Consider the following 26,749-nt stretch of genomic DNA (forward strand, 5'->3'; position numbering starts at 1 on the left):
GGGTTTCACTGGAAAGGAGAAATCCCATCTGTGGTGAAGTGGCAGATACTGAGAATTTCTGGGAAAAGCCCGCCATTGGTCTCTGCTCAGTTCCTTCATCCAAGAAAGGTTTCAGTTTAGACTAGACTAGTTTTGTGGCAAGTGGACTTCAGCACAGACTCAATTACACCATTTTTCCCATTCCATTGTATCCAATCTCATCCTATCAAACTGAACACAACTCCGTAAAATAACTGAATGAGCTGATGTACATAATTCCTCTGTTTAAGCAAGTTTGAGAACAGTTTCTAACAATAGCATATTAAGCATTTCCAGGACACACATGTTCCCTTCAAACAGCTCACCACTTTTGTAGCACACTGGCTGAAAAACACTTTTTAAATGCAGCATTCACATTTCTATTTGAAGAAACCATATGAAAATGTTCACTGTTCTTCCAGAACCGCAACACCTATGTGGTGAATGCAAACCAATCATTTACCTAACTAATATTCCGAATATTTACTTGGGACCCTCTCACTGGAAAGACTCCTTTAGACACCTTACCAAAAGAAATGTGGACTTCTCTCTGCACTGGGGTAAGAAGACAACATAATGTAATGCACACACATAATTTACAATATTGAATCAGGCTGCTTAGCCCAAACTGGTCTATTCTGGTTTTGTATCTACTGAACACAAGCAGCCTCCAAGTATACCTCATCTCACCATTCGGCACATTTTTCTTTATGAACTTATTTAGCTTCTCTGTAAATGCATCCAAGTCATTCATGTTAGCTGTATTCTGTGGCTTAAAGTCCCATTGTCTAAGAATTATCTATAATTAACTCCTGAATTTCTATTGGATTAAATAAATTATATTGACACTGAGTTTTCACCAATGGAATATTTTACAAAACCATAAAACATGGGAGCAGAATTAGGCCATTTGGCCCATCGAGTCTGCTCCACCATTCAATCATGGCTGATCTATTTTTCCCTCTGAACCCCACTCTCCTGACCTCCTCCCCATAACCTATGATGCCCTTACTAATCAAGAACCTATCAACCTCTGCTTTAAATATACCCGATGACTTGACCTTCACAGCCGACTTGAATTCCACAAATTCACCATCCTCTGGCTAAAGCAACTTCTCCTCATCTCTGTTCTAAAGGGATGTCCTTCTATTCTGAGGCTGTGCCCTCGGATCCTAGACTCAACTACAAGTGGAAACATCCTCTCCATGTCCATTTTGTTCATACTTTTCAATATTCGGTAGGTTTCAATATGACTCCCCCCTCATCCTTCTAAAGACCAGCGAGTACAGGCCCAGAGCCATGAAACACTCCTCATACATTAACCCTTTCAATCCTGGGATCATTCTCATAAACCTCCTCTGGATTACCTCCTCTGGACTACCCCCCGCCCCCACCCCCCCCAATGCCAGCACACCCTGCCTTAGATACAGGGCCCAGAACTACTCACAATATTCCCAATGTAGTCTGACCAACACCTTATAAAGCCTCAACATTATATCCTTGATTTTCTATATCCTAGTCCTCTCCAAATGAATGCGAACATTGCATTTGCCTTCCTTACAACCAACTCAACCTGCAAGTTAACCTTTAGGGAATCCTGCACTAGCACTCCCAAGTCCCTTTGCACCTCCGAACACCACTAGTCATTGGCAGCCAACCAGAAAAGGCCCCTTTTATTCCCACTCTTTGCCTTCTGCCAGTCAGCCAATCTTCTACCCATGCTAGTACCTTTCCTGTAATACCATGGGCTCCTATTTTGTTTAGCAGCCTCATGTGCAGCACCTTGTCAAAGGCCTTCTGAAAATCCAAGTAAACAACATCCACTGACTTTCCTTTGTCCATCTTGCCTGTTACTTCAAAGAATTCCAACAGATTTGTCAGGCAAGATTTCCCCTTTTGGACACCATGCTGACTTTGGCCTACTTTATCATGTGCTTCCAAGTACCCCGAAACCTCATCCTTAATAATGGACTCTAACATCTTACCAACCTGAAGTCAGGCTAGCTGGTCTATAATTTCCTGTCTTTTGCCTCCCTCCCATCTTAAAGAGTGGAATGACATTTGTGATTTTCCAGTCCTCCGGAACCATTCCTGAAGCTAGTGATTCTTGAAAGATCACTACCAATGCCTCCACAATCTCTTCAGCTACCTGTCTCAGAACCTTAGATAAGTCCAGATGGACTACCTTCCATCTTCAGACCTTTCTGTTCCCCAAGCACCTTCTTCTTTGTAAAAACAACTACACTCACTTCTGCCCCCTGACTCTCTTAAATTTCTGGCATGTTGCTCGTGTCTTCCACAGTGAAGACTGATGCAAAATACTTATTCAGTTTGTCCACCATTTCCTTTGTTCCCAATTACTACCTCTCCAGTGTCACTTTCCAGCTGTCTGATGTCCACTCTTGCCTCTCTTTTACTCTTCATATATCTGAAAAAACTCTTTTATATTATTGGCTAGCTTACCTTCATATTTCATCTTTTCTCCCCTATTGCTTTTTGGTTGCCTTCTGTTGGTTTTTTTAAAAGTTTCCCAGTCCACTAACTACCCACTAATTTTTGCAATATTGTATACCCTCTCTTTTGCTTTTATGCTGTCTTTAACTTCACTTGTTAGCCACAGTTGCCTCATCCTCCCTTCAGAATGCTTCTTCCTCTTTGGGATGAACTGATCCTGTGTCTTCCAAATTACTCCCAAAACTCCTGCCATTGCTGCTCTACCATCATCCCTGCTAGGGTCTCCTTCTAATCAACACTGGACAGCTCCTCTCTCATGCCTCTATAGTTACCTTTGCTCAATTGTAGAACATTACAGCACAGTACAGGCCCTTCGGCCCACAATGCTGTGCCGACATTTTATTTTGCCCTAAGATCTATCTAACCTTTCCCTCCCACATAGCCCTCCATTTTTCTATCATTCGCGTGCCCATCTAAGAGTCCCTTAACTTCTGGCAGCAGTGTGTTCCATGCACACACCACTCTCTGTGTAAAAAAACTTACTTCTAACAATCCCCTTATACCTTCCACCAATCACCTGATAATTATGCCCTCTTGTGTTAGCCATTTTCGCCCTGGGAAAAAGTCTCTGACTGTCCACTCAATCTATGCCTCTTATCATCTTGTACACTTCTATCAAGTCACCTCTCATCCTCCTCCTCTCCAAAGAGAAAAGCCTTAGCTCACTCAATCTATCCTCATAAGACATGCTTTTCAATCCATGTCCTAGTAAATCTCTTCTGCACCCTCTCTAAAGCTTCCACATCCTTCCTATAATGAGGAGACCAGAACTGAACACAATACTCCAAGTGTGATCTAACCAGAGTTCTATAGAGCTGCAACATTACCTCATGGCTCTTGAACTCAATACCCCAATTAATGAAGGCCAACACACCATAAGGCTTCTTAACAACCCTACCAACTTGCGTGGCAACCTTGAGGGATCTATGGACCACTGTTCCTCCACACTGTTGAGTCCTGCTATTAACCTTGTATTCTGCCTTCAAATTCAATCTTCCAAAGTGTATCACTTCACACTTTTCCGGGTTGAACTCCATCGCCACTTCTGCATCCTATCAATGTGCTGTTGTAACCTACAGCAACCTTCTACACTATCCACACCACCACCAACCTTCGTCTCATCTGCAAACTTACTAACCCACCATTCCACATCCTCATCCAAGTCATTTATAAAAATCACAAAGAGCAGGGGTCCCAGAACAGATCCCTGTGGAACACCACTGGTCACCGATCTCCAGGCAGAAAACACTCCATCTACAGCCACCCTCTATCGTCTATGGGCGAGCCATTTCTGAATCCACATAGCCAAGTTTCCCTGGATCCCATGCCTTCCGACATTCTGAATGAGCCTTCCAAGAGGAACCTTACCAAAAACCTTACTAAAATCCATGTACACCACATCCACTGCTTTACCTTCATCAATGTGCTTTGTCACATCCTCACAGAATTCAATCAGGTTCATGAGACACGACCTGCTCCTCACAAAGCCATGCTGACTGTACCTAATCAGTCTATTCTTCTCCAAATGCCCATAAATCCTGTCTCTAAGAATTTTCTCCAGTAATTTGCCCACCACTTAAGTAAGACTCACTTGCCTGTAATTCCCAGGGTTATCGCTACTCCATTTCTTGAACAAAGGAACAACATTTGCCACCCTCCAATCATCTGGCACTACTTCTGTGGCCAATGAGGAAGCAAAGATCATCGCCAAAGGCACAGCAATCTCTTCCCTTGCTTCCTGTAATAACCTTAAGATATATACCCCGGTGACTTATCTATCCTAATGTTTTTCAAAAAGTTCCCGCAAATCCTCTTTCCTCATGCCGACGTGTTCTAATGTATCAGCCCGTTGTATGCCATCCTCACAAACGTCATGGTCTCTCTCACTGGTGAATACTGAAGCAACTATTCATTAAGGAAGGGTGGCACGGTAGTGTAGCGGTTAGCGCGACGCTATTACAGCGCCAGCGATTGGGGTTCGATTCCCGTCGCTGTCTGTAAGGAGTTTGTACGTCCTCCCGTGTCTGCGTGGGTTTCCTCCGGTTTCCTCCCACACTGCAAAGACGTACGGGTAGGTTAATTTGGGTTTAAAATGGGCGGCGCGGACTTGCTGGGCCGGAAGGGCCTGTTACTACGCTGTAAATAAAATTTTAAAAATTTAAAAGGACCTCCTCTACCTCTTCTGACTCCAGGCATGTTTCCTCTTTTATCCCTGATCGGTCCTACCCTCATTCTAGTCATCCTCCTATTCTTCACATACTTGTAGAACGCTTTGGGCTTTTCCCTAATCCTACTCGCCAAGGTCTTCTGATGCCTCCTTCTAGCTCTCCTAAGCCAATTCTTATGCTCTGTCCTGGCTACCTTGTAACTCTCCAGAGCCCTGTCTGATCCTTGCTTTCTAAACCTTGGGTAAGCTTCTTTCTTCCTCTTGACAAGATATTCTATGTCTCTTGTCAACCATTGTTCCTTTATCATCCTTACCCTGCCTCAATGGGGCAAACCTATCCAGAACCCCATTCAAGTACTCCCTAAACAACCTCCACATTTCCGTTGTGCACTTCACCAAGAACATCTGTTCCCAATTCATGCTCCCAAGTTCCTGCCTAATAGCATCAGAATTCCCCCTCCCCAAATACTGATACATCCGATTTTAGCTTCTCCCTCTCAAACTGCAGGGTGAATTCTGTCATATTACGATCACTGCCTCCTAAGGAAACTTACTGCCTCCTACTCCACTCAGGAAACTGGCATTGTGGATATGGAAGGAAGGGAAACAAGCACTAGTGTCATGGAACATATAGAGATTAAAAAGCTTTATTTACAGCGAATAAAGGTAGATAAATCCCCAGGGCCTGACAAGATATTTCCTCGGACCTTGAGAGAGACTAGTGTAGAAATTGCAGGGGCCCTGACAGATATATTTAAAATGTCCTTAGCCACGGGTGCGGTGCCAGAGGACTGGAGGATAGCTCATGTTGTTCCATTGTTTAAGAAAGGCTCGAAGAGTAAACCAGGTAATTACAGGCCAGTGAGCCTGACATCAGTAGCGGGTAAATTATTGGAAGGTGTTCTGAGAGATAGGACATATAAGTATTTGGACAGCCAAGGGTTGATTAAGGATAGTCAGCATGGCTTTGTGCGTGGTAGATCGTGTTTAACGAATCTTGTGGAGTTTTTTTGAGGAGGTCACTAAGAAAGTAGATGAAGGTAAGGCTGTGGATGTTGTCTACATGGACTTTAGTAAGGCCTTTGACAAGGTCCCACATGGGAGATTAGTTCAGAAGGTTCAGTCAACGGGTATCCATGGAAAGGATGTAAACTGGATTCAAAATTGGCTGAGTGGGAGAAGACAGAGAGTGGTTGTGGGTGGTTGTTTTTCACATTGGAGGCCTGTGACTAGTGGTGTGCCTCAGGGATCTGTGTTGGGGCCATTGCTGTTTGTTGTCTATATCAATGATCTAGACGATAATGTGGTAAATTGGATTAGTAAATTTGCAGATGACACTAAGATTGGAGGTGTAGTGGACAGCGAGGAAGGCTTTCAAAGCTTGCAGAGGGATCTGGACCAAATGGAAAAATGGTCCAGAAAATGGCAGATGGAATTTAATGCAGACAAGTGTGAGGTGTTGCATTTTGGAAGGACAAATCAAGGGAGGACATACACAGCAAATGGTAGGGCACTGAGGAGTGCGGAGGAACAAAGGGATCTGGAAGCTCAGATACATAATTCCCCGAAAGTAGAGTCACAGGTAGACAGGGTTGTGAAAGAGGCTTTTGGCATCCCGGCATTTATAAATCAAAGTGTTGAGTATAGGAGTTGGAACGTTTTGGTGAGGTTGTATAAGTCATTGGTGAGACCAAATTTGGAATATTGTGTGCAGTTCTGGTCACCGAACTACAGGAAGGATGTCAGTAAGATTGAAAGAGTGCAGAGGAGATTTACTAGAATGTTGCTGGGTCTTCAGGAGTTGAGTTACAGGGAAAGATTGAGCATGTTAGGAATTTATTCCTTGGAGCAGAGAAGAATGAGGGGAGATATGATAGAGGTTTACAAAATGATGAGGGGCATAGATTTCCACCTAGATTAGGAGAGATAAGTACGAGAGGATATGGCTTTAGGGTGAAAGGGGAAAGGTTTAGGGGGAACATTAGAGGGAACTTCTTCACTTAAAGAGTGATGGGAGTGTGGAATGGGCTGCCATCTGATGTGGTAAATGCTGGCTCGCTCTTAACTTTTAAGAGTAAATTGGATAGATACATGGACAAGAGAGGTCTGGAGGGGTATGGGCTGGGGGCAGGTAAATGGGACTAGCAGAATAATGTTTCGGCACAGACTAGAAAGGCTGAATGGCCTGTTTTCTGTGCTGTAGTTTTCTATGGTTCTATGGTTAAGGGTTCCTTTACCTTAAGCTCCCAAATGAAATCTGGTTCATTGCACAACACCAAATCCAGAATTGCCTTTTCCCTAGTGATCTCAACCACAAGCTGCTCTAAAAAAGCCATTCTGTAGCATTCTACAAATTCCTTCATTTGGGATCCAGTACCAACCTGATTTTCCCTATCTACCTGCATGACCACTGTAACATTGCCCTTTTTACATGCCTTTTCTATCTCCTGTTCTAATTTGTACCCCACATCCTGGCTACTATTCGGAGCCCTGTATATAACTCTCATCAGAGTCTTTTCACCCTTGCAGTTTCTTAATTCTACCCACAAGAATTCTACATCTTCTGATCCTATGCCATGGTTTGGTTGCTCATCCTTCCTATAGCCCCCACTTTCATCCGCACAGGAAACTCAAGGGCTGAGGCTCCTCCGGCACTACCTCTTGGATCCCCCCTACCTGCCTCACTCGCAGTCATAGCCTCTTGTCCCTGACCACAGACCAAATTTGTGGTAGTTAATCTGATGGGTGTGACTGCTTCCTGAAACACAGCACCCAGGTAACACTCCCCCTCCCTGATGCGTCGCAGTGTTTGAAGCTCAGATTCCAGATCATCAACTTTGAGCCCGAGTTCCTTGAGCAACCAACACCTGCTGCAGATGTGGTCACCAGAAACCACAATAGGGTCCACCAGCTCCCACATCATGCAGCTATAACACATCACCTGATCCTGCATCCCTAGTTTATTCACAAATCTTTTCTACAAATATCCCATCAATTTTTTTAATTGCATAAATTCTATCAATCTTCCCTTTTCTAAACAGAATGCCAGTTCAGTTTTTATTGAGAGCCATAACCTCTTGGTTCCCTCAGCATTTGTATAGACTAGATTTCAGCAAACTCTTTATCTGTTCACAACACAGAAATGAGAACTACATCTAGTGCTTTTAGCTGTGGCGTAACAGTCAAGGACTTGATTGGCATCTGCAAAAGTGCATTCAACTGTTGTGCAGCAGGTCAACAAATGCATTCAAGTCACACAGCACAGAAACAGGTCATTCAGCCCACCAGTCCATGCCACCCATTTACACTCATTTATTAGAAGACTGTCGCCTTCTATTCTTTGGTGATTCAAGTTTTTGACTTGATCTTTCTCAAATGTTGTGAAAGTCACTATCAGACAGTGTGTTCCAGCTTCCAACCAGCCTCCATGAGACAAATGAAGTGATTTTGTTACATACTTCATTAACAGACAAATGGAATCAGGCAACTCCTGGTGCAGCGTGGAGTTCCCTGTATTATAGCGGAAAGAGTCCTGAGATTGGGGCAGGGATGGCAGAGTTGATGGAACAGGTCAGCACTGATTGACATGTAGAAGGGAGGTGGAGGCAAAGGGGCTGGAATTCAATGGGGGACATTAGCTGGGGAATGCAACTGACAGTCAGGAGGAAATTGGGTGTTGTGCAAAGTGGATCACACAGTAGATTCCTGGGTGAGATGAAGACCTGTTTCATTGTCATCACTATGGAGGAGTGGTAACCCGTTTGCTTGTCAACTCTGTTCCTTTACAAATGAATCCCAGTGCTTGGGTTACTTTATAGCTTTGTTAACCTTATCTGCCCCCTCCATTCACAAGTATGTGGTCACTTTCTCTCTCATCAAATGGACAAAACAACCCTCCTCTCTTCTGATGTAAAATTAGAATATGCTGGAAATACTCAGCAGGTCAGGCTGCATCTGTGGGAAGAGAAACAGAGTCAGGGTTTCAGGGTGAAGATACTTTATCAAAACTGGGAAGGAATCTGCTCTTACCCAATTTGGTTTATGTAATTCAAAGGCAATCCAGAAATTAAATGCTGGATTTGCCAATGATGCAAACATCTTGAAAGAACTGTTAGGATTTGAAGATTTTGTGAACTCAAACTTCATCCCCTCCTTGCCTGTCTCCCTGTTAAGTCCTGACATAATATAACAATTCACACTCTGCCATTCAATCAAATACGTATTCCCTGGTGGACTTATCCAAATTTTTATTTTTCTGATTGGACACTACAATTTCTTTTTATATCCTTTGATAATTTAGTTTTGTTGTTCCTCTTCCTTTCACTTAATGACTTTATTCGTAACAACTTCACATTCCTTTTACCTTTCTTTCGTCTGCTATATTTTCAGGCTCATCAGTTTTTTCTGATAATGGTATTTCTCTATGGCCTAAATTCTTCTTGTTATTTGGCAAAATATACTTTTGCTTAACCCAACCCATTTCATTATACAATTTTTTTTTATTGCTGCTCTAGCTCAGTTACTGCTCAGTTACTAATTATTTTCACTTTACCTTAAGTCCAATGGTTTAAATCCATTGGTTTTAACTGTTAAAAATGAAGAAACTCGTACCTGATCATTCTTGTCTTTTTAAACCCAAAGAAACTGCTGCAGCAATAAAAGTCAGGCATGGTAAATTTGCATTGTCATCAATGTCCCTTTAAGTACGTTGCATGTGGTTTTCAATACATTGCTAGACTAGAAATTAATCCCATTTGTTTGTGGGATATGCCAACCAGAGGTGTGATACCATATTACAGAAAGGAAACAGGCTATCTACTCAAGTGTTCATTCAAACAGTTCTTAAAAGTTGTGAGGGTCCCTGTCTCCAACATCTGCTCAAGCAGTGTGTTCAAGATTCCAAACTGGGTGAAAATATTCTTCGGCAACCTCCCTGCAAGCCTCCTACCCCTTACCTTAAACAAATGCCTCCTGGTTGTAAACACCTCTGCTAAGTGTTTCACACCATCAACCCTATCCATGCCCCTCATAATTTTATGTACCTCCATCAGGTCTCCCTCAGCCTCCTCAAACTCAAAGGAAAAACAAACCTAGCCTATCTAGTCTCTCCTCATTACTGAAATGCTCCATCCCAAGGTACATTCTGGTGAATTTCCTCTGTATCCTCTCCAATGCAATCACACCTTTCCTATCATATGGAGTGCACAGTGCTTCAGCTGTGGCCTAATCATTGTTTTATGAAGTTGTATCACAACATTCCTGTTCTTATAATCTATATCCTAGCTAATGAAGGCAAGTATCCTGCATGCCTTCTTAACCATTTTATGTTGCTTTTATGTACAAGTGCTGTTGCGTTCAGGGATCCTTGGACACGTACACTATGTGTACTCTGTTCCTCAGTACTTCCTCGGGATCTACCATTCATTGCATATATTCTAACTTTGTAAGTCCTCCAAAAATGCACTCATATTTTTCAAGGATTAAATTCCATCTGTCATTGCTCTGCCTCCTTACCAAGTCATCAATATCTTTAGATCCAATATGCTCTAGATCCCTTGGGTCTTACCTCTTGGACCAGTTTCCTATATGATTTTGTCAAAGGCCACAGTAAAATCCACGTAGACTACATCAACTGCACTACGCTCATCAACAGGATTTGAAAAATCCCATGAAATTAGTCCCCTTAACAAAGCCACATGGATCATCCCTGATCAATCCTTACCTCTGCTAGTGCAGATTAATCCTGCCCTCAGAATTTTTCCAAGAATTTCCCCAGCTCTGACAGTAGACTCAGCAATCTGCAATTAGTTGGCTTATCCCTGATGCCCTTTTTAAATAAAAGCACCACATTTGGTGTCCTTCAGCATCTGGGACCTCTTGTGGCCAGAGAAAATTTGAAAATTTCTGTTAGAACCTCAGCAATCCCTCTGTCCACTTGGGGTATATTTCACCAAGCCCTGGGGACATCCAGCTTTAACCCTGCTAGGACATCTAATAACACCTCTTTCAATCTAATCTAATTTCTAATCAATCTAATAACACCTCCCAGAATTCTCCAACTACTAAGTCCTTCTCCATAGTGACTACAGTGAATAGTAGCGAAAAACCCTTCAAGAATAAAAGGTTAGATCAAAATGTGATGAAAAACAAAAGGTGTTTGTTAAATGGTTTGCTCCCCTCTTCTGGAGAGCTCTCTGTAGTCAAACTCATCATTGTTTCTGTGCACATACATGGATTTGTCTGGGTGAGGATACCAGATTATCTTTAAGGAAAATTGAAGATTTTGATAAATAAGTACCCTAGTATGATAAAATGGACTCTTGACCTCACAATCTACCTTGTTATGGCCTTGCACCTTATTGTCTACCTGCACTGCACTTTCTCTGTAGCTGTGACACTTTACTCTGCATTATGCATTGTTTTACCTTGTACCACTTCAATGCACTGTGTAATGAATTGATCTGAATGAACGGTATGCAAGACAAGTTTTTCCACTGTACCTCAGTACAAGTGGCAATAATAAACCAATTCAAATTCCAAGTAATTACTTGAAAATCTGGATTTATCTGTAATTGTTATCACTGCAATTTAGTTGTATTTTAGGGGTCAAAAACTGAAGCATCTTGAGTAAATTGTTTTAGTATCCAAAATGACCACAAACAATAACAATGCCTTGTTAACATTGCTATTGCATCCTCTTCCTCCACCTCCCCTGGCAGTATATTCCAGGCACCAACCACCCTCTGTGTAAAAAAAAACTTGTCTCGTAAATCTCCTTTAACCCCCCCCCCCCCCCCCCCCCCCCACACCTTAAAACTATGTCCTCTGGTATTTGACATTTCCATCCTGGGGAAAATAATACTGACCATTTACCTCTATGCCTTTCATAACTTTATAAACCTCTATCAGGTTTCTCTTCAGTCTCCGACATTCCAGAGAAAACAATCCAAGTTTGTCCAACCTCTCCTCATAGATTAATCCCATCCCTCAGAATTTTTTCAAATAACTTTCCTACCAATGACTTTACACTCACTGACTTAACCTCACTGCTCTTCTTGAATTCAGGTAGGTAGAAAAAATCTGCACACAGTTGTCCAAGTAAGGTCGCATGATGGCCCAACCCAATTACAGAAAGATATCCTTACTGTTGTACTCAAACTACCTTGCATGAATTTTCCAGGTCATTCAGCACCTGTAGAGCAATTAACATTTCAAGTCTGAGACTGGGGAAGAGAGAAACTATTATAGGAATTGTTAGTGTTGATAGCAGAGGTAGTAGGGGAAGAGGAGAGGTGGAACAAAAGGAATTTCTCCAATAGGTCGAAACAGGGTGACCTAACAGGCAGTTAAAATCAGGTTATGCTTTTTTGTTTGTGTAATGTGTTAATCGTAAACTCATCAAGTCAGACTATACAAAAAAAAAGGAATAGCTGAGCCAAAATGGTGGCAAGCAAAAATAGTGGCCAGTTCTCATACAAATAGAAAGTTATCTAAAACTGGAAAATTCAATATTGAGTACTGCAGGCTGCAACATACCCAGACAGAGATAAAGTGCTGTTGCTGAGGCAACTGTTGTAACAGTGCACAAGATCACAGACAGAAAGATCAGAGTGGGAGTGATGGGGAATTGAAGTGGCAGGTAATGGAAAGCTGTTTACTTCTGATTTCCAGCATCTGCAGTGTTTTCTGACATTCAAAACAACTTATTTGCCTTCCCAATTGCCTGAATCAAATTTTAATGCTCATGTGGCTTTTATTATGGCCACAATGAGGTTGCGTGGCTGAAAAATTCATAAGAGGCAAGAAAACAGGAAACAGTCCTTGTTCCGCAAAAATCCATCCATCTGGGAACTACGATCCTGGAAAGATGACAAAAAGCCATGACTGCCGAGAATGAAGGAGTCACGTCACCATCCCAGATACCTTGCATTGACCGTGAGGAAGCTCCCTCCAGTACAATCATGGCCTCGAAACTGAGAGCTTTAAGTTTTGAGGGGGAGCCCCAAAAGTTTCACAAGTACAGTCCACTGTGGACAGATTCCTGGGGAAGCTGACAGTGCTGTAAAGTCCATGTCAACAGTCTGCATCGTTTTGTGTTGAAGCAAAAATGTAATTTATTTCCCCTCTAAAGTTGTGAATCAGTGACCTCACCAATGCTTCAAAGAGCAGCAAACCCTTTGATACGGTACAACTGCCTGAAATGATCTAGAAGCTGGGTAGCTGTTTGTGAGTGAGCCGCAACCGGTAAAGCAGTCCACATGTGCAAATCCACTATCGAGGCTGCAGATTGCCATGATGATTGGCTTGGTAGATCTTAGTCTGCTTAGATATTACTTGTTGCAGAGGTTAATAAACTGGGAGCATGGAGTGGGGCTATAAACCCTGGAGTGGGGTTGTTCTGTTCTATACCAGGTAGCCCTTCTGTGTCTTCCCCTGCCAGGGATAATCTTTCAGCAAAACTATGAAATCATGATATACATGCCCATCGCAGGTAGATGCTGAGTGCTGAAATGGTAGTGGAGATCAGTTGTGATTCAGAATGACTTGCAGAAGGGTAGCCTCCAGAGTGATTCAGTTTGAAATTAGAATGTGAATGGCCCTTTAACTGAATCACCCGGTTGGTTTGTGAATGACCAGAGAGAGACTAATGGGAAAATATCGTTAAAATTCTATTGCTGAAAACAGTATGATTTGAGAAAAGGCATTTTTATTTGTGTTTCCAGGTGCCAGAAATCCACTATCCATATAAGCAAAACCTCACTCTGGGTAGAGACGATATTCATTTGTGTCGTCTAGAAATAAGCAGTGATACACAATTAGATTTCCAGGTTACAGCATTTTTCTTAAAGTGATATAAAGTGAAGTAATTGCTCTATCTCAAACCCTGCTAAAACAGTTTAATAGCACCTTTAGAACTTAGCAGTGATGGTATTCCGTAATGCAAGAACTGGTTTATAACCTGACATTGTACATACTGCAGTAGCTCATTTTGTTGTCTTTGCAAAATCCTCCAAATTCATTGGCAGGAGAAGCGAACCAATATCAGCATCTACTCCTAAGCTACTATCCCCAACCCTGAGGCCCTAATAACACTCAGCCTGTTCCATTGGGCATGCCACATTCTTTGCATGCCCTATACCAGGCTCCCGAAACAGACACTTTATTTTGATCGCTGTCGCAGGATGGGATAATCAGGCAGATACAGGTAAAGATTCAAGGATGTGCTCAAAGCCTCCTTGAACAGATTGCAACATTCCCTTTGACACCTGAAAATCTCTGGCCCATGACCATTCAAAGTGGAGAAGGAGCATTCATGAATGCATTGAGAATCCATGCAATGGGAGCACACAGATGCTCAGCAAAAAGAGTGCACCACCTCACAAACAAGCCACCCTCCTACTCCATCAGGCACTCCCTGTTCCATCTGTGGAAAAATCTGCTGCTCCCACATCAGTCACTTCAGACTCCACGTAAGTCAACATTAATTGCAATGGACTCCTTAAGAGCCTATTGGCTGAAAAATACAGAACAATAACATCACCAAATGAAAACTTTACAACAGCAAGCATCAAACCTATCATGATAAATGGAAAAGATGAATATGTATTTTGTATCTCTTGTGTGCTCCTGAATAGCCCCAAAGCATTCACAGCCAGTTCTTTTTGAAGGCCAGTACAAAACAGTTTGCAACCAGATATATTGGTATAGGTGCACTGCAAAGTTCCACAAAGTCCAATGAAATTAATCTGTTGGTTAAAAGATGAGTGTGCTAAGACAACTCGTTAATCTTTTTCAAATAAATGCCTTAGGATTGATTAAAAAAACATTAAAATTACTGGAAATACCCAGCAGATCAATTCTGATGAAAAGATGATCAATAACATTAACTCTTCACAGATGCTGGCTACCCTGCCGAATGTTTCTGGTATTCTCTGCTCTCACATTTCCAGCACCTGCAGCTTGTTGCTTTTTGATGCCTTGGGTAGACTGGAATAAATGTGTGTACAATGATTCATATCTCATCCATACAAGGGCATGTTTGTAATCTAACATTCCATCGGCACCGACTCAAGCAACAGCCAAGATTGTGCTTAAATCTTTCCGACCCGAAAGAAACAGCTCTTAGTCATAGTTCTTTAGTATAAATATCATCCCCTTCATACTGGTGAAAACAAGCTTTCCGTTTCAACATTTGATATCTAATGAAACGTAGAAAATCATCATAACAAACACCTACAGACAGCAATACACAAAAGAAAATCACAGTGGAATAAAGATCAGGATTGTTGTTTCATAAATTTTACATGTTCCAAAAAGCAGTATACATTAACAATAACCGTGAAAGAAAGATGTTGAACAATAAAGGTGATTATGAGGGTCGGGCAGTGGATGTTGTCTACATGGGCTCTTGTAAGGCATTTAACAAGGACCCTCATGGTAGATTGATCAGGAAGATTAAGATGCATGAGATCCAGAATTGATAGTTTGGATTCAGAATTGGCTTGCAGAGGGTAGTGGTGGCTGGAGGTCTGTGGCCAGTGCTGTTCTGCAGGGATTGCTGCTAAGACCTCTGTTGTTTGTGATATATATATATAAAAATGACTTGGATGAAAAGGTAGATGGATTGGTTAGTAAGTTTGCAGACAACACAAAGATTGGTGGAGTTACAGACAATGAAGGTATTGCACTTTGGGAGGTCAAATGCAAGGGGAAAGTATACAGTTAATGGCAGGACCCTTAACAGCATTGATGTACAGAGGGATCTTGGGATCAAAGTCCATACCTCCCTGAAAGTGGCAACGCAAATAGAGAGTGGTAAAGAAGGTGTATGTGATGCTTGCCTTCATACCTAGGTGCACAGAGTATAAAAGGTAGGAAGTCATGTTGCTGTTGTATTAAACTTTGGTTTGGCTGCACTTAGAGTATTGTGCGCAATTGTTGTCGCCCCATTACTGGGAGAATGTGGAGGCTTTGGAGAGGGTACAAAAGAGGCTTACCAGGATGCTGCCTGCATAAGAGGTATTAGCTGTAAACAGAGATTAGACAAACTTGGGTTGCTTTCTCTGGAGTGTCGAAAGATGAGGGGAGACCTGATAGAAGTCTATAAACTTCATGAGAGGCATAGATAGGGAAGACAGCCAGAATTTTTTTCCCAGGGTAGAAATGTTGAATACTAGAGGGCATGCATTTAAGGTGAGAGGGTGATAGTTTAAAGGGGATGTGCAGGGCAAGATTTTTTTTCTCACATGGAGAGTGGTGGGTACCTGGAAGGCACTGCTAGGGGAAGTAGTGGAAAGTGATGTTAAAGAGGTTTTTAGATAGACATATGAACATGCAGGGGTTGGAGGGTAGAAGGGATTAGTTTAATTTGGCATCATGCTCGGCCCAAACTTGTGGGCCGAAGGGCCTGTTGCTGCTGTACTGTTCTTGTTCTAAAACCCAAATTGCAGAATTGCCCAAAACTAACCAAAAGCATTGCTGTCATTTTGGAAGCACCATCCTTGCCAATCATAACCAAATGATGTGCAGATTTCTTGCTCTAAGAACCCTGATAAAGTATTTTAGTAGTGCTGCAAATACAGAGGAAGCAACCAACGGGGAAAGCCTTGCAAGTAATTGGTTTGTCTGCTACTTATTAATTAAAATGTCATGCAGAAAACAAGGAGCATCTGAAGCAGACGGAAATGAGTGGCTGATTGAATGATGTGCAAAGGAGACTACAGATCCTTCTTATTCATTCTCCATATACAAACTATAATTGATTGTCCATCTCTGGGCAAAGCAGCAATTAAAACATAAACCAAAGCTGAAGGAGAATTGAGATGTGATCTGCAGGCTTAAACTCTCAGTTGCAGCAACTGACCTGGAAGTGTGGAATCATACCAATGAAAGCATTTTGGTATTTTTTGATACTTCCCAAAGATACAGAAATCAATAAGTCTGTTATCGTGAAGCAACTCTTCAGTCATGTTCAGCTAATGCAAACCCTTTATGGAGTTAAAGTATTATTTAAATCCTAATGTAGACAACGGGGAATCTACTGAAGGCAAGGGGATGATTTTACTGAACCGTATTCAGAACAAGGGAAAATTCAGACTATTTATTGAGACTCCAGTTGGTGTTGAAAGTTAAAGCCATCAAATATATCTTACGGAATGAAACAAGTGGGGGAGACACAGTAGTGCAGCTAGTAGAGCTGCTGCCTCACAGCTCCAACGACCCAGGTTTAATCCAAGACTTGGGAGTTGTCTGTGTGGAGTTTGCACGTTCTCCGTAACCGCACGGGTTTCCTCTCACATTCAGAAGGCGTTACAGGTTGGTGGGTTAATTGGCCACTGTAAAATTGCTGCTAGTGTGTAGGTGAATGGTAGAATCTGAGAACAGGTGTGGTGTTGTGGTAATGTGGTAAGAATAAAATAGGTTGGCATAAGATTAATGTAAACATGGGTGCTTGATGGTCAGTGCTGATTCAGTGGTCTGAAAGGCCTTTTCCTGTGCTGCAAGACACTATGACTCTAAGTCAGTAATACCACAGAATCTAACAGATCCATGGGTGCCATGACCTGCTATTCATATTACAGTTCTGAAGTCACATTATAATAGTAGGTGTTGGTGTTGCCAAATTCCAACTATGGTAGTTTTGATTTTATTGGATGTGAGCATTTTTGGAAAGGCTGGCATTTAATGTCAACCCAAACTGCCATGAGCCACTTTGTGATGAAGAATCCATAAAAGTGATGGTAGGAATGATCTTATTGACTTGCCAGGTAATTCCAGAAGTCAGTTAAGTGTTGCAAATGGGCCAGCCCAGGTGTAAGGACAGAATATTCCCCAATGGAATCGTCTGGAATCCCCCATAAACAGGTTCTGCATATTGTCCCCTAACAATAAGTAAATAAAATTCTTGAATTAGAAACTTTATGTAATAATCTCTCGCACTCACACACAATTTCTTGTAGCTAGGTCCTTATGAATAACTTCTCTCCTTGCCAAGTAGCTCATCCCACAGGCGATCTGAATGGCCATATGTACAAGGTCCTGCTGTGATATTGCCTGTGAAAAATATATTATACCCATTACTTGAATTTCATCAGCATAAATTGAAGAAATTAGTCAATTCAAAAAGAATTACTTTTCCTACTTCCAGATGTAAGAAATAAAACCATTGTTGTACTTGTAGAATACATAACATTTTTGCCAATATATTGTAACAAGACACATGGAACATATAGTGACAACTCCTTCATTCTCAGATACATGAACTAAAATGTGGTGGGACTGCTACATGTTTATCCCATTTTTTTCTTTTGCACATCTCAAAAACTCAATTGCATGAGTGTATCTAAATTGCAGACTGGACTGCCCCAAAGTACATGTAAAATGTTTATTACTTCCTCAAAGCTGTACAGTATGTGGGAACGAATTCTGGCAAGTTGATGTTAGCTTTTCAGCTCTTAAAGAGATGACCTACTCAATCACTGCAAGTTTTAGAAATCACTCAAAATTCAACTCAGTCATTCTTGTACGAGAGCTAGATAACCCAATCATGTTAAGAGACCCACATCTTGAAATCATTCCTCCTGCTGACCACACACAGTAAACTTGTGCGTTTGCAAATTTAACATCCCTCCAACATCCAGCTCTAAATCACGAATATGTAATTACAAAATGCAGAGACTATGTACTGAGCACTGTGAAACTGCACTGGACACCGCCTTTCAGTGGCCTGTAATTGGTTTACAAACAATGGTACAGTATTAGCAGACCTGCACTCCTGTGCAACACTCCTTTAGACAGGGAGAAACACTGTCATCAGAACCTTCACAATTTCTTCCCTTGCTTTTCTTAGCAGCCTGGGATATATTTCATCCAGGGTTGGCATGCTCTTCATTTTCAAAGATGCTAAACCCCTTAATTTTAACCTCTTTTGTTGTGTTTATTCCATCCAATATTTAAAACTCTTTTGCCTTAAATTCAAAATTGACATCATCCCCATCTTTTATGAAGACTAGCAAAATAGCCATCAAGAACCTCACCCATATCCTCTGCCCCCACATCCTCCTATTTTGGTGCCTGATGGTCTTGAGTCTCTTCTTGTTTCATAAATACAAAGAGCAAGAGGCGAACTAAGGATTTAGTTCATTCTGGATTTATCTTGATTTTAATTGCTGATACTTTTGTCTTACCTTCCCTCTCTGCTTTCCTGATTCCCCTTTGAATCACACACCTATACTTTTTACACTCTTTCAGATTTCCTATTGTTCATTATAGTCTCTGTGTCATACGTACATTTCCTTTTTTTTGTCTTATTTAACCCTGGATATCCTTTGTCATCCAGAGGACTCTAGATTTTACAGTCTCAGCGGTTTACTTTGTGGGACCATGATTTTCCCAAACCCCTTGAATCATGTTTGTCACAAACCAGCAACAAAAGAAACACACTGAGTCATGATTCGGTGTTAAGAACTATTTTATTAATCACTACTTATGATAATACGAAAAATAGAAGTAAAAATGTTAGTATGTTAGAAATTCAAAAATGTTAAACCTTGAACATTAACCCCAAAAACTAAACTCTTCGTGTGTGTGTGGCAAAGTCCCAACTCCAAGTCCAGGAATGGTTCTTAAAGTTCAGTTCCGCAAGCCATAAGGTGAAACATGAGCAAAGGCTTCTTCAACAACCACCGTTGTCTGAAGATAAGACGTAGATGTAGAGAAACATAGAGAGAGTAATTACGAAGTCCAAATGTTCCACGATGTAACCCAAACGACACTTCAGTGTTTACTCGGTAGTGACTTCCTCACCCCGAAAAGTATCCGAATCATGGTCGTCCACACAAATACCTGTTTCCTTCTACAGGTCAGCAACAAAGGTGAACTCCAGTGGATTACTTCCAATTTCCATACATGGATTTCAGTGGCAGACACCATTATTGTTTCTCATCCATCGATAGAGAAAACTAGCAAGCTGGTGTCTCTCTCCCTTCTCTCTCTCTCTTCTGACCTCTTCAACAACATCATTACGTCCTTTATCTTCTGTTGACGTAAGCACGCCACACACACCCTATCTTAAAGGGACTTTCACCGAGTCCGTAACATGTTCTTAAATGCCTCTCAATGCTCCAAGACTTTCCAGGCCACTTTTGGTAAATAATTTGTCAATAGGAGAAAGGAACAAGACAGAGTAATGTTGACTTAGGCAACACAGACCTGGCTGCAGTGCAGGAAGAGAAGTTTACTTCAGCTGTCAATATTTGCAGTGGCTGCCAAATATATCATTTGACATAAACATTATTGCACTCACATATATTTAATACTCAAGCACTCTGACACACACAGGCTGCCCATACCTAGGTTCTTCTGTCCCTCTGCTCTCAACCATACTGTAATTAGGGTAGTGGATACTGGTCAACAGGAGCGACACTTCATGTACCCAGTCATCAGTGGAGCTTTGGAAATCAATGGTGATGCACTTGTTCTTTCACAACCCATAATATCTTGACTTGCTGACTGTAAACATTTTTAACTTCTGTAACCATCTCTCTTACTGCCCACTGGTCCTCATCATGATCACACTGTTGTGGCTTTATCATTGCAGATTCCGATAAAATCCTATTGCTGCAGTGAGAATGAGAGACTCTGACAGGTGGAAGAAGACACTGCATTACTGCACATCTCTGCCATCCATCTGTTCTGATTCTAACACTTCATAGAAATAGAGGGTAGTTCTGAGACTTGAATGTAATGTGCTGAGACATGGACTGCAGCTAGCCAAGGTCACATACCAGTTCTGGTCTGCAGGAATCAAACCCTATTCAGTTCTGGTCAGTGGTGTAGAAAATAATGAGGGGCATAGATGGATCAACAAACAATCTGCTGGAGGAGCTCAGCGGCTCAGGTAGCATCTGTGGGAGGAAAGGAATTGTTGACATTTTGGGTCGAAACCCTGCATCAGGATCTAGGTAAGGTGGATGGTCTGTCTTTTTCCCAGGAAAGGGAATCAAAAACTAGAAGGTTTAAGGTGGGAGGGGAAAGATTTAAAATGGAATTGAGAGGGAAGTTTTTCCACACAGAGGGTAATGCATACATGGAACAAACTGCTCGAGGAAGTGGTTGAGGCAGGTGCAATGACAACATTTAAAAGACATTTGGACGGGTACGTGGATAAGAAAGGTTTAGAGGGATATGGGCCAAAATGCAGGCAAATGGGACTAGCTTAATTGCCAATCTTGGTCGGCATGGATCAGTTGGTCCGAGGAGCCTATTTCCATCCTGTATGACTCCATCATGACCTTGAAGCTTATGGAACTATGGTCACTGTTCCCAAAGGGTTTTTCCACAGACACTGCAATTACTTGTTCATCCTCATTCCATAAGATAGGGTCAATTACAGCCTCCTCCTTGGTAGGATTCTCTACATACATCTTCAAAGAACCTGATTGAATGCATTTTATGAATTCCACCCCCCTCCCCCCACCCAAGCCCCTTGTACTAGGGCAATCCCACTCAATATTGGGAAAGTTAAAATCCTCCACTACTACAACCCTATTCATTTTACACCCTTCTGTGATATCTGTGATATCATTCTACATATCTGTTCTTCTAATTCCGGCTGACTATTTGGAGGCCTACATATATCAGTGATCACCCCTTTCTTATTCCTGTGTTCTACCCATACAGCCTCATTGGCCGATCCCTCTAAAATTTCCTCCGAGTACTGCTATAATGGTCTCCAACTAGCAGTGCAGTACGCCCTCCAATTTTACTCCCCCCATCACATTCAAAACCTCTATACCCCAGAACATCGAGTTGTCAGACCTGTCCTTCCCTCAACCACATTTCCTTGACTGCAACAATATCATAATCCCATGTGCTGATCCATGCACTCAGCTCATCCGCCTCACCCGTGAGGCTCCTTGCATCAAAGTAAATGCAGTTAAGCCTCCTGGTCCTCTCACATTTCTCCTCCTGTCCCTGTCTGCTCTTCTCACTGGACTTGCCTGTTCTATATTCCACATACAGTCAGTTTCCCCACTTACTGCACTGTCATCCTGGGTTCCAAACCCCTGGCTCACTAATTTCAACCCTCCTGAGCACAGCTAGCAAACCTCCCTGCAAAGATAGTGGTCCCTCTCCAATTCAGTGCAACTGATTCTTTGTGTATGGTGCTACCTACCCCAGAAGAGATCCCAATGATCCAAAAACCTGAAGACCTCCCTCCTGTACCTGTCAAACATTCATCTGTCCTGTCTCCTATTTCAATATTCACTATTCCTGAAGATTAATTGCTTTACTTTTGTTCATGCTTTTGTGTCATGTTGAAAGGACACTGACAGGGTAACAAGCAGAAGAAACCAACATGGGAAAAAAGTCAGCATGAGAATTCCTGTTTTGTTTTATTCATTCTGTGTCTTGGGAAGTCATCATGGGATGCTTATGACTAGTTCCCTTGATGTTACAGAGGAACTCCGTTCCAGATCTACTGCTGTACATGTGCTGAAGCTTTAAGAGCTTGTGTTAACATCAGTACGAGTGCTTAAGCAAAGTCAGATTTTTCAAATGAGCAGTTTGTAAATTGAAATCCCATTTGCAGAGGTACATGCTCTCTGAGATTAGAAAGCCTGGTTTAGGGATTTGAAATTATGAGTAGAAGTTGCATATACTTGGCTTGTATTTCTTTGACGTTTCAGGATTCATGTGCGATCTAGTTGATTTGTTTGAAAGGATTTGATAGAGTGAATGTAGAGAAACTATTTGAACTGTGCCCAACTGGAATACGCAAATATAATTTTATAACTGGAGCAAGGGCATTCAGCAATGAAATCAGAAAGCACTTTGTGCACAGGGAGGGTACTAATTGGGTAACCACTCACCTACCACCACACTGCGTAGTGTGGATATTGTCAAGATGGTTGCCCTGACTTTGGACTAGGGGACATCGCCTATGGATATTGGGTTATGAACAGATGACTTTGGAACAGGAATCAAACACTCCCCCCGCCCCTCCACTCCTAACCCAAGCCTGCTTGGGATCATGAGATCATGGAACCTCAACTCTGCATTCCCACAGTAATCTTTCACCAACTGCTTATCAAGAATCTATCTACTTTCCTTTGAAGAGAGTTCAAAGATTCATGACCTCCATGGAAAATATTTAAAGCTCTGTCTTAAAAGGGTGTCCCCTTATTTTCCTAGATTCTCCCAACGCAAGAGGAAACATCTTCTCCACATCCACCGTGTCAAAACCCCCTTGGATTCTGTGCCTTAATCAAGTCCCCTCTCACTTTTCTAAACTTCAGCAAATACAAGCCCAGCCTATCCAACCTTTTCACACAAGATAACCTACCCATTCCAGGTATTAACTCATCAAATATTGTACTGAACCTGTACTTTAGTCACTTAAGCACATTTCTTCAACACGGTTACATTTTCATCAAGATTGAAACAAAGAAGATTTTCTTCTCTTAGAGGATCCTCCAGGAAGTCATGATTGCTGAGTCACAAGGTGTATTCAAAGCTAAAAAAGATATATTCTTGCATTACAGAGGAATTAAAAATAGGTGATTGGACAGGAAAAAGAAGCTAGAACATAGAACAGTACAGCATAGCAACAGGCCCTTCAGCCCACAATGTCTGTACAGACCATGACGCCAATTTATCTAATCCCATCTGCCTGCACATGGTCCATATCTCTCCATTCCCTGCATGTTCATGTTCTCTAAATGCCTCTTAAGCATTACCATCGTATCTGCTTCCACCATCTCCCCTGACTGTACGTTCCAGGCACCTATCATTCTGTGCAAAAAAAAAACTGCCTTGTAGATCTCCTTCAAACGTTCCCCCTCTCACCTTAAAGCTGTGCTCTCTAGTATTTGACATTTCCACCCTGGACTCTGACAATCTACCCTATCAACCTGCTCCAGAGAAAACAATCCAAGTCTGTCCAACCATGTAGACAACATCCACTGCCCTACCCTCATCAATCATCTTCTTCACCTCCTCAAAAAACTCAGCCAAGTTTGTAAAACATGACCTCCCCTGCACAAAGTCATGCTGACTATCCCAAATAAGTCTATGCTTTTCTAGATGTAAGTAGATCCAATCCCAAAGAATCTTCTCCAGTAAATTCCCTACCACTGACGTAAGGCTCACTGGCCTATATAACTTCTTGATTTGTCCCTACTGCCCTTCCTAAATAGAGGAATAATATTGGCGATTCTCCAGTCCTCTGGGATTCACCTATGGCTAAGGAGGATGCAAATATCTGTCAAGTCCCCAGCAATCTCATCTCTTGCTTCTCTCAATAATCTGGGGTATATCCCATCAGGCCCTGGGGAGTTATTCATCTTAATGCCCTTTGGGGGTCCCAACACCATCTCCTTCTTGATATCAACATAGAACAATAAAGCACAGGAACAGGCCCTTCAGCCCACAGTGTCTGCGATGAACATGATGCCAATTTAAACTGAATATTTTCTGCCTGTATATGATCTATATCTCTCCATTCCCTGCATATTCATGTGTCTACTAAAGGCCTCTGAAACGCCAATATCATATCTGCTTCCTATTTCAGGCAACTATCAATTTCTATGTGGGAAAAAAAACTTGCCCCACACATCTCCTTTAAATTTTCCCCTCTCGCCTTAAATGCATATCCTCTGGTATTTGCCATTTCTACCCTTGGAAAAAGATTCTGACTACCATATCTATACATCTCATAATTTTATACACTTCCATCAGGTTTCCCCTCAGCCTCTGACGCTCCAGAGAAAACAACCCAAGTTTGACCAATCTCTCCTTATAGCTCATACCCTCTAATTCAGGCAGCATTTTGGTAAACCTATTTTGTAGGTTATCTAGGGAGGCTTCGTGGGTTTCACTTTGGAAGATGTCAGAACTTCGGAGCAGATAAGTTTTTTCTTTTTTTTTTAAGTAGGGTTTTTATTATAAGGGTTAGATTTTATAAGGTTCTTTTTTAAGTTGTTTTATAAGTTTTTAAATCGGGAATAGTGGGGGCTGGACTGCGCAGGCGCGTGGCATCGGCAGGTAAGGCGCGGGCAGTTTAAAAAGCAAACCGCCATATCCAGCGGGCAGCATCAGAGGGGGCAGTGGAGTGAGAGGGAGCAGAGTGGTCAGGATTTGGCTTAAGGGGCTTAGGCATAAAGGGGCAAGGCAGGTGAGTAGCTGGTAGGTAGGTAAAGGTAAGGTTTACCTGTTATCTGTTATAAATTTTTAAGTAGAAAAACTAGGGGGGAAAAGAAGTTAGTTCAGATGGAGGACATTGTGGTGTGCTGCAGCTGCTTGATGTGGGAGCTAGTGGATCTTGCTGCGGTCCACGATGGCCACACCTGCAGTAAGCGCTTGAAGCTGGAGGAACTTCGGCTCACAACTGATGAGCTGGAGTTGCAGCTTCAAACACTGCACAGCATCAGGGAGGGGGAAGAGTTTTGTAGGTACTGTACATAAGGAGTCGGTCACCCCCCTTAGAGCAGGTAATTCTGGAGTCCAGGAAGTAGATAGAAGGGTGACTGTCAGGGGAGGGAAAAGGAAAAAGAAAACAAACAGGCAGGTAGAGCAGAGGACCCTGGAGGCTGTTCCCCTCAGTAACAGGTTTTCCGCTTTGGAGGCTGTTGAGGGAGATGACCTGCCGGGACCTAGCAGCAGTAGCCAGGACTATGGCACTGGGACCGGTCCTGCTGCTCAGAAGGGAAGGGAGGAGAAGAGGAAGGCAGCAGTGATAGGGGACTCGATAGTCAGGGAAACAGATAGGAGGTTCTGTGGCAGTGAGCATGAATCCCGGATGGTATGTTGCCTCCCAGGTGCCAGGGTCCGGGATGTCACTGATCAGGTCCACAGGATTCTAGAGCAGGAGGGAGAACAGCCAGAAGTCGTGGTTCATGTTGGTACCAACGACATAGGTGGAAAGAGGGATGAGGCCCTGAAAAGTGAGTTTAGCGAGCTAGGCAGAAGGCTAAAGAACAGGACCTTGAGGGTAGCAATCTCAGGATTGCTGCCAGTGCCATGCAATAGTAAAGGTAGGAATAGGAGGAGACATTAAATAAATGCGTGGCTGAGAAGTTGGTGCAGGAGGGAGGGTTTTAGATTTTTGGATCACTGGGATCTCTTCTGGGGAAGGTGGGACCTGTACAGAGAGGACGGGTTACACCCGAACCTGAGGGGGGCCAATATCCTTGTGGCCAGGTTTGCTAGGGTGGTTCAGGAGGGTTTAAACTAGATTGCGAGGGGGAAGGGAACCAGAGGAGTAGGTCGGAGGAAGAAGGGGATGGGGAAAAATCAGATCTGACAGGTAGAGAGGCTTTGAGGAAGGAGAAGCAGAGTACAGGCTATAAAAGTAGTAAGGTGGATGGGCTAAAGTACCTTTACTTAAATGCGAGAAGCATCAGGAATAAGGGAGATGAACTGAGAGCTTGGATAAGTACATGGGACTATGATATTGTGACTATCACAGAGACATGGCTGACATCAGGGCAGGAATGGTAATTGAATATTCCTGGTTTTCAGAGTTCTAAAAGGGATAGGGAGGGGGGGAGAAGAGGAGGAGGGGTGGTGGTACTGATCAGGGACACTGTTACAGCTGCTGAAAGGGTAATGTAGAAGGATCCTCTCTAGAGTCAATATGGGTGGAAGTTAGGAACAAGAAAGGGGCAGTTACCCTCCTGGGAGTATTCTATAGGCCCCCCCGTAGCAGTAGGGATACTGAGGAGCAGATTGGGAGGCAGTTTTTGGAAAGATGCAAAAATAACAGGGTAATTATAATGGGAGACTTCAACTTTCCAAATATTGATTGGCACCTATTTAGTGCCAAGGGTTTAGACGGGATGCAGTTTGTTAAGTGTGTTTAGGACGGATTCCTGACACAGTATGTTGACAGGCCGACTAGAGGGAATGCCATATTAGATCTAGTTTTAGGTAATAAACTGGGACAGGTGACAGATCTATCGGTGGGTGAGCATTTGGGGGAGTGACCATTGCTCCATACCTTTAGAATTGTCATGGACAGGGATAGGAGCAAAGGCAAATTATGAGTCT

The 26,749-nt window shown here is 42.4% G+C and overlaps 1 protein-coding gene across 1 annotated transcript in view; it reads right to left on the minus strand.

The window, feature by feature from the left end:
• ryk (receptor like tyrosine kinase) overlaps positions 1-26,749 on the minus strand; it is a 137,274-nt gene that overhangs the window by 29,528 nt on the left and 80,997 nt on the right. The window contains exon 12 of the mRNA XM_052018855.1: positions 17,643-17,752. Within this exon, the coding sequence (XP_051874815.1) occupies positions 17,643-17,752 (110 nt within the window). The remainder of the gene's footprint in view (positions 1-17,642; positions 17,753-26,749) is intronic.

The sequence above is a fragment of the Pristis pectinata genome, chromosome 6, assembly GCF_009764475.1.
Source record: "Pristis pectinata isolate sPriPec2 chromosome 6, sPriPec2.1.pri, whole genome shotgun sequence".
Lineage (NCBI taxonomy): Eukaryota > Metazoa > Chordata > Chondrichthyes > Rhinopristiformes > Pristidae > Pristis > Pristis pectinata.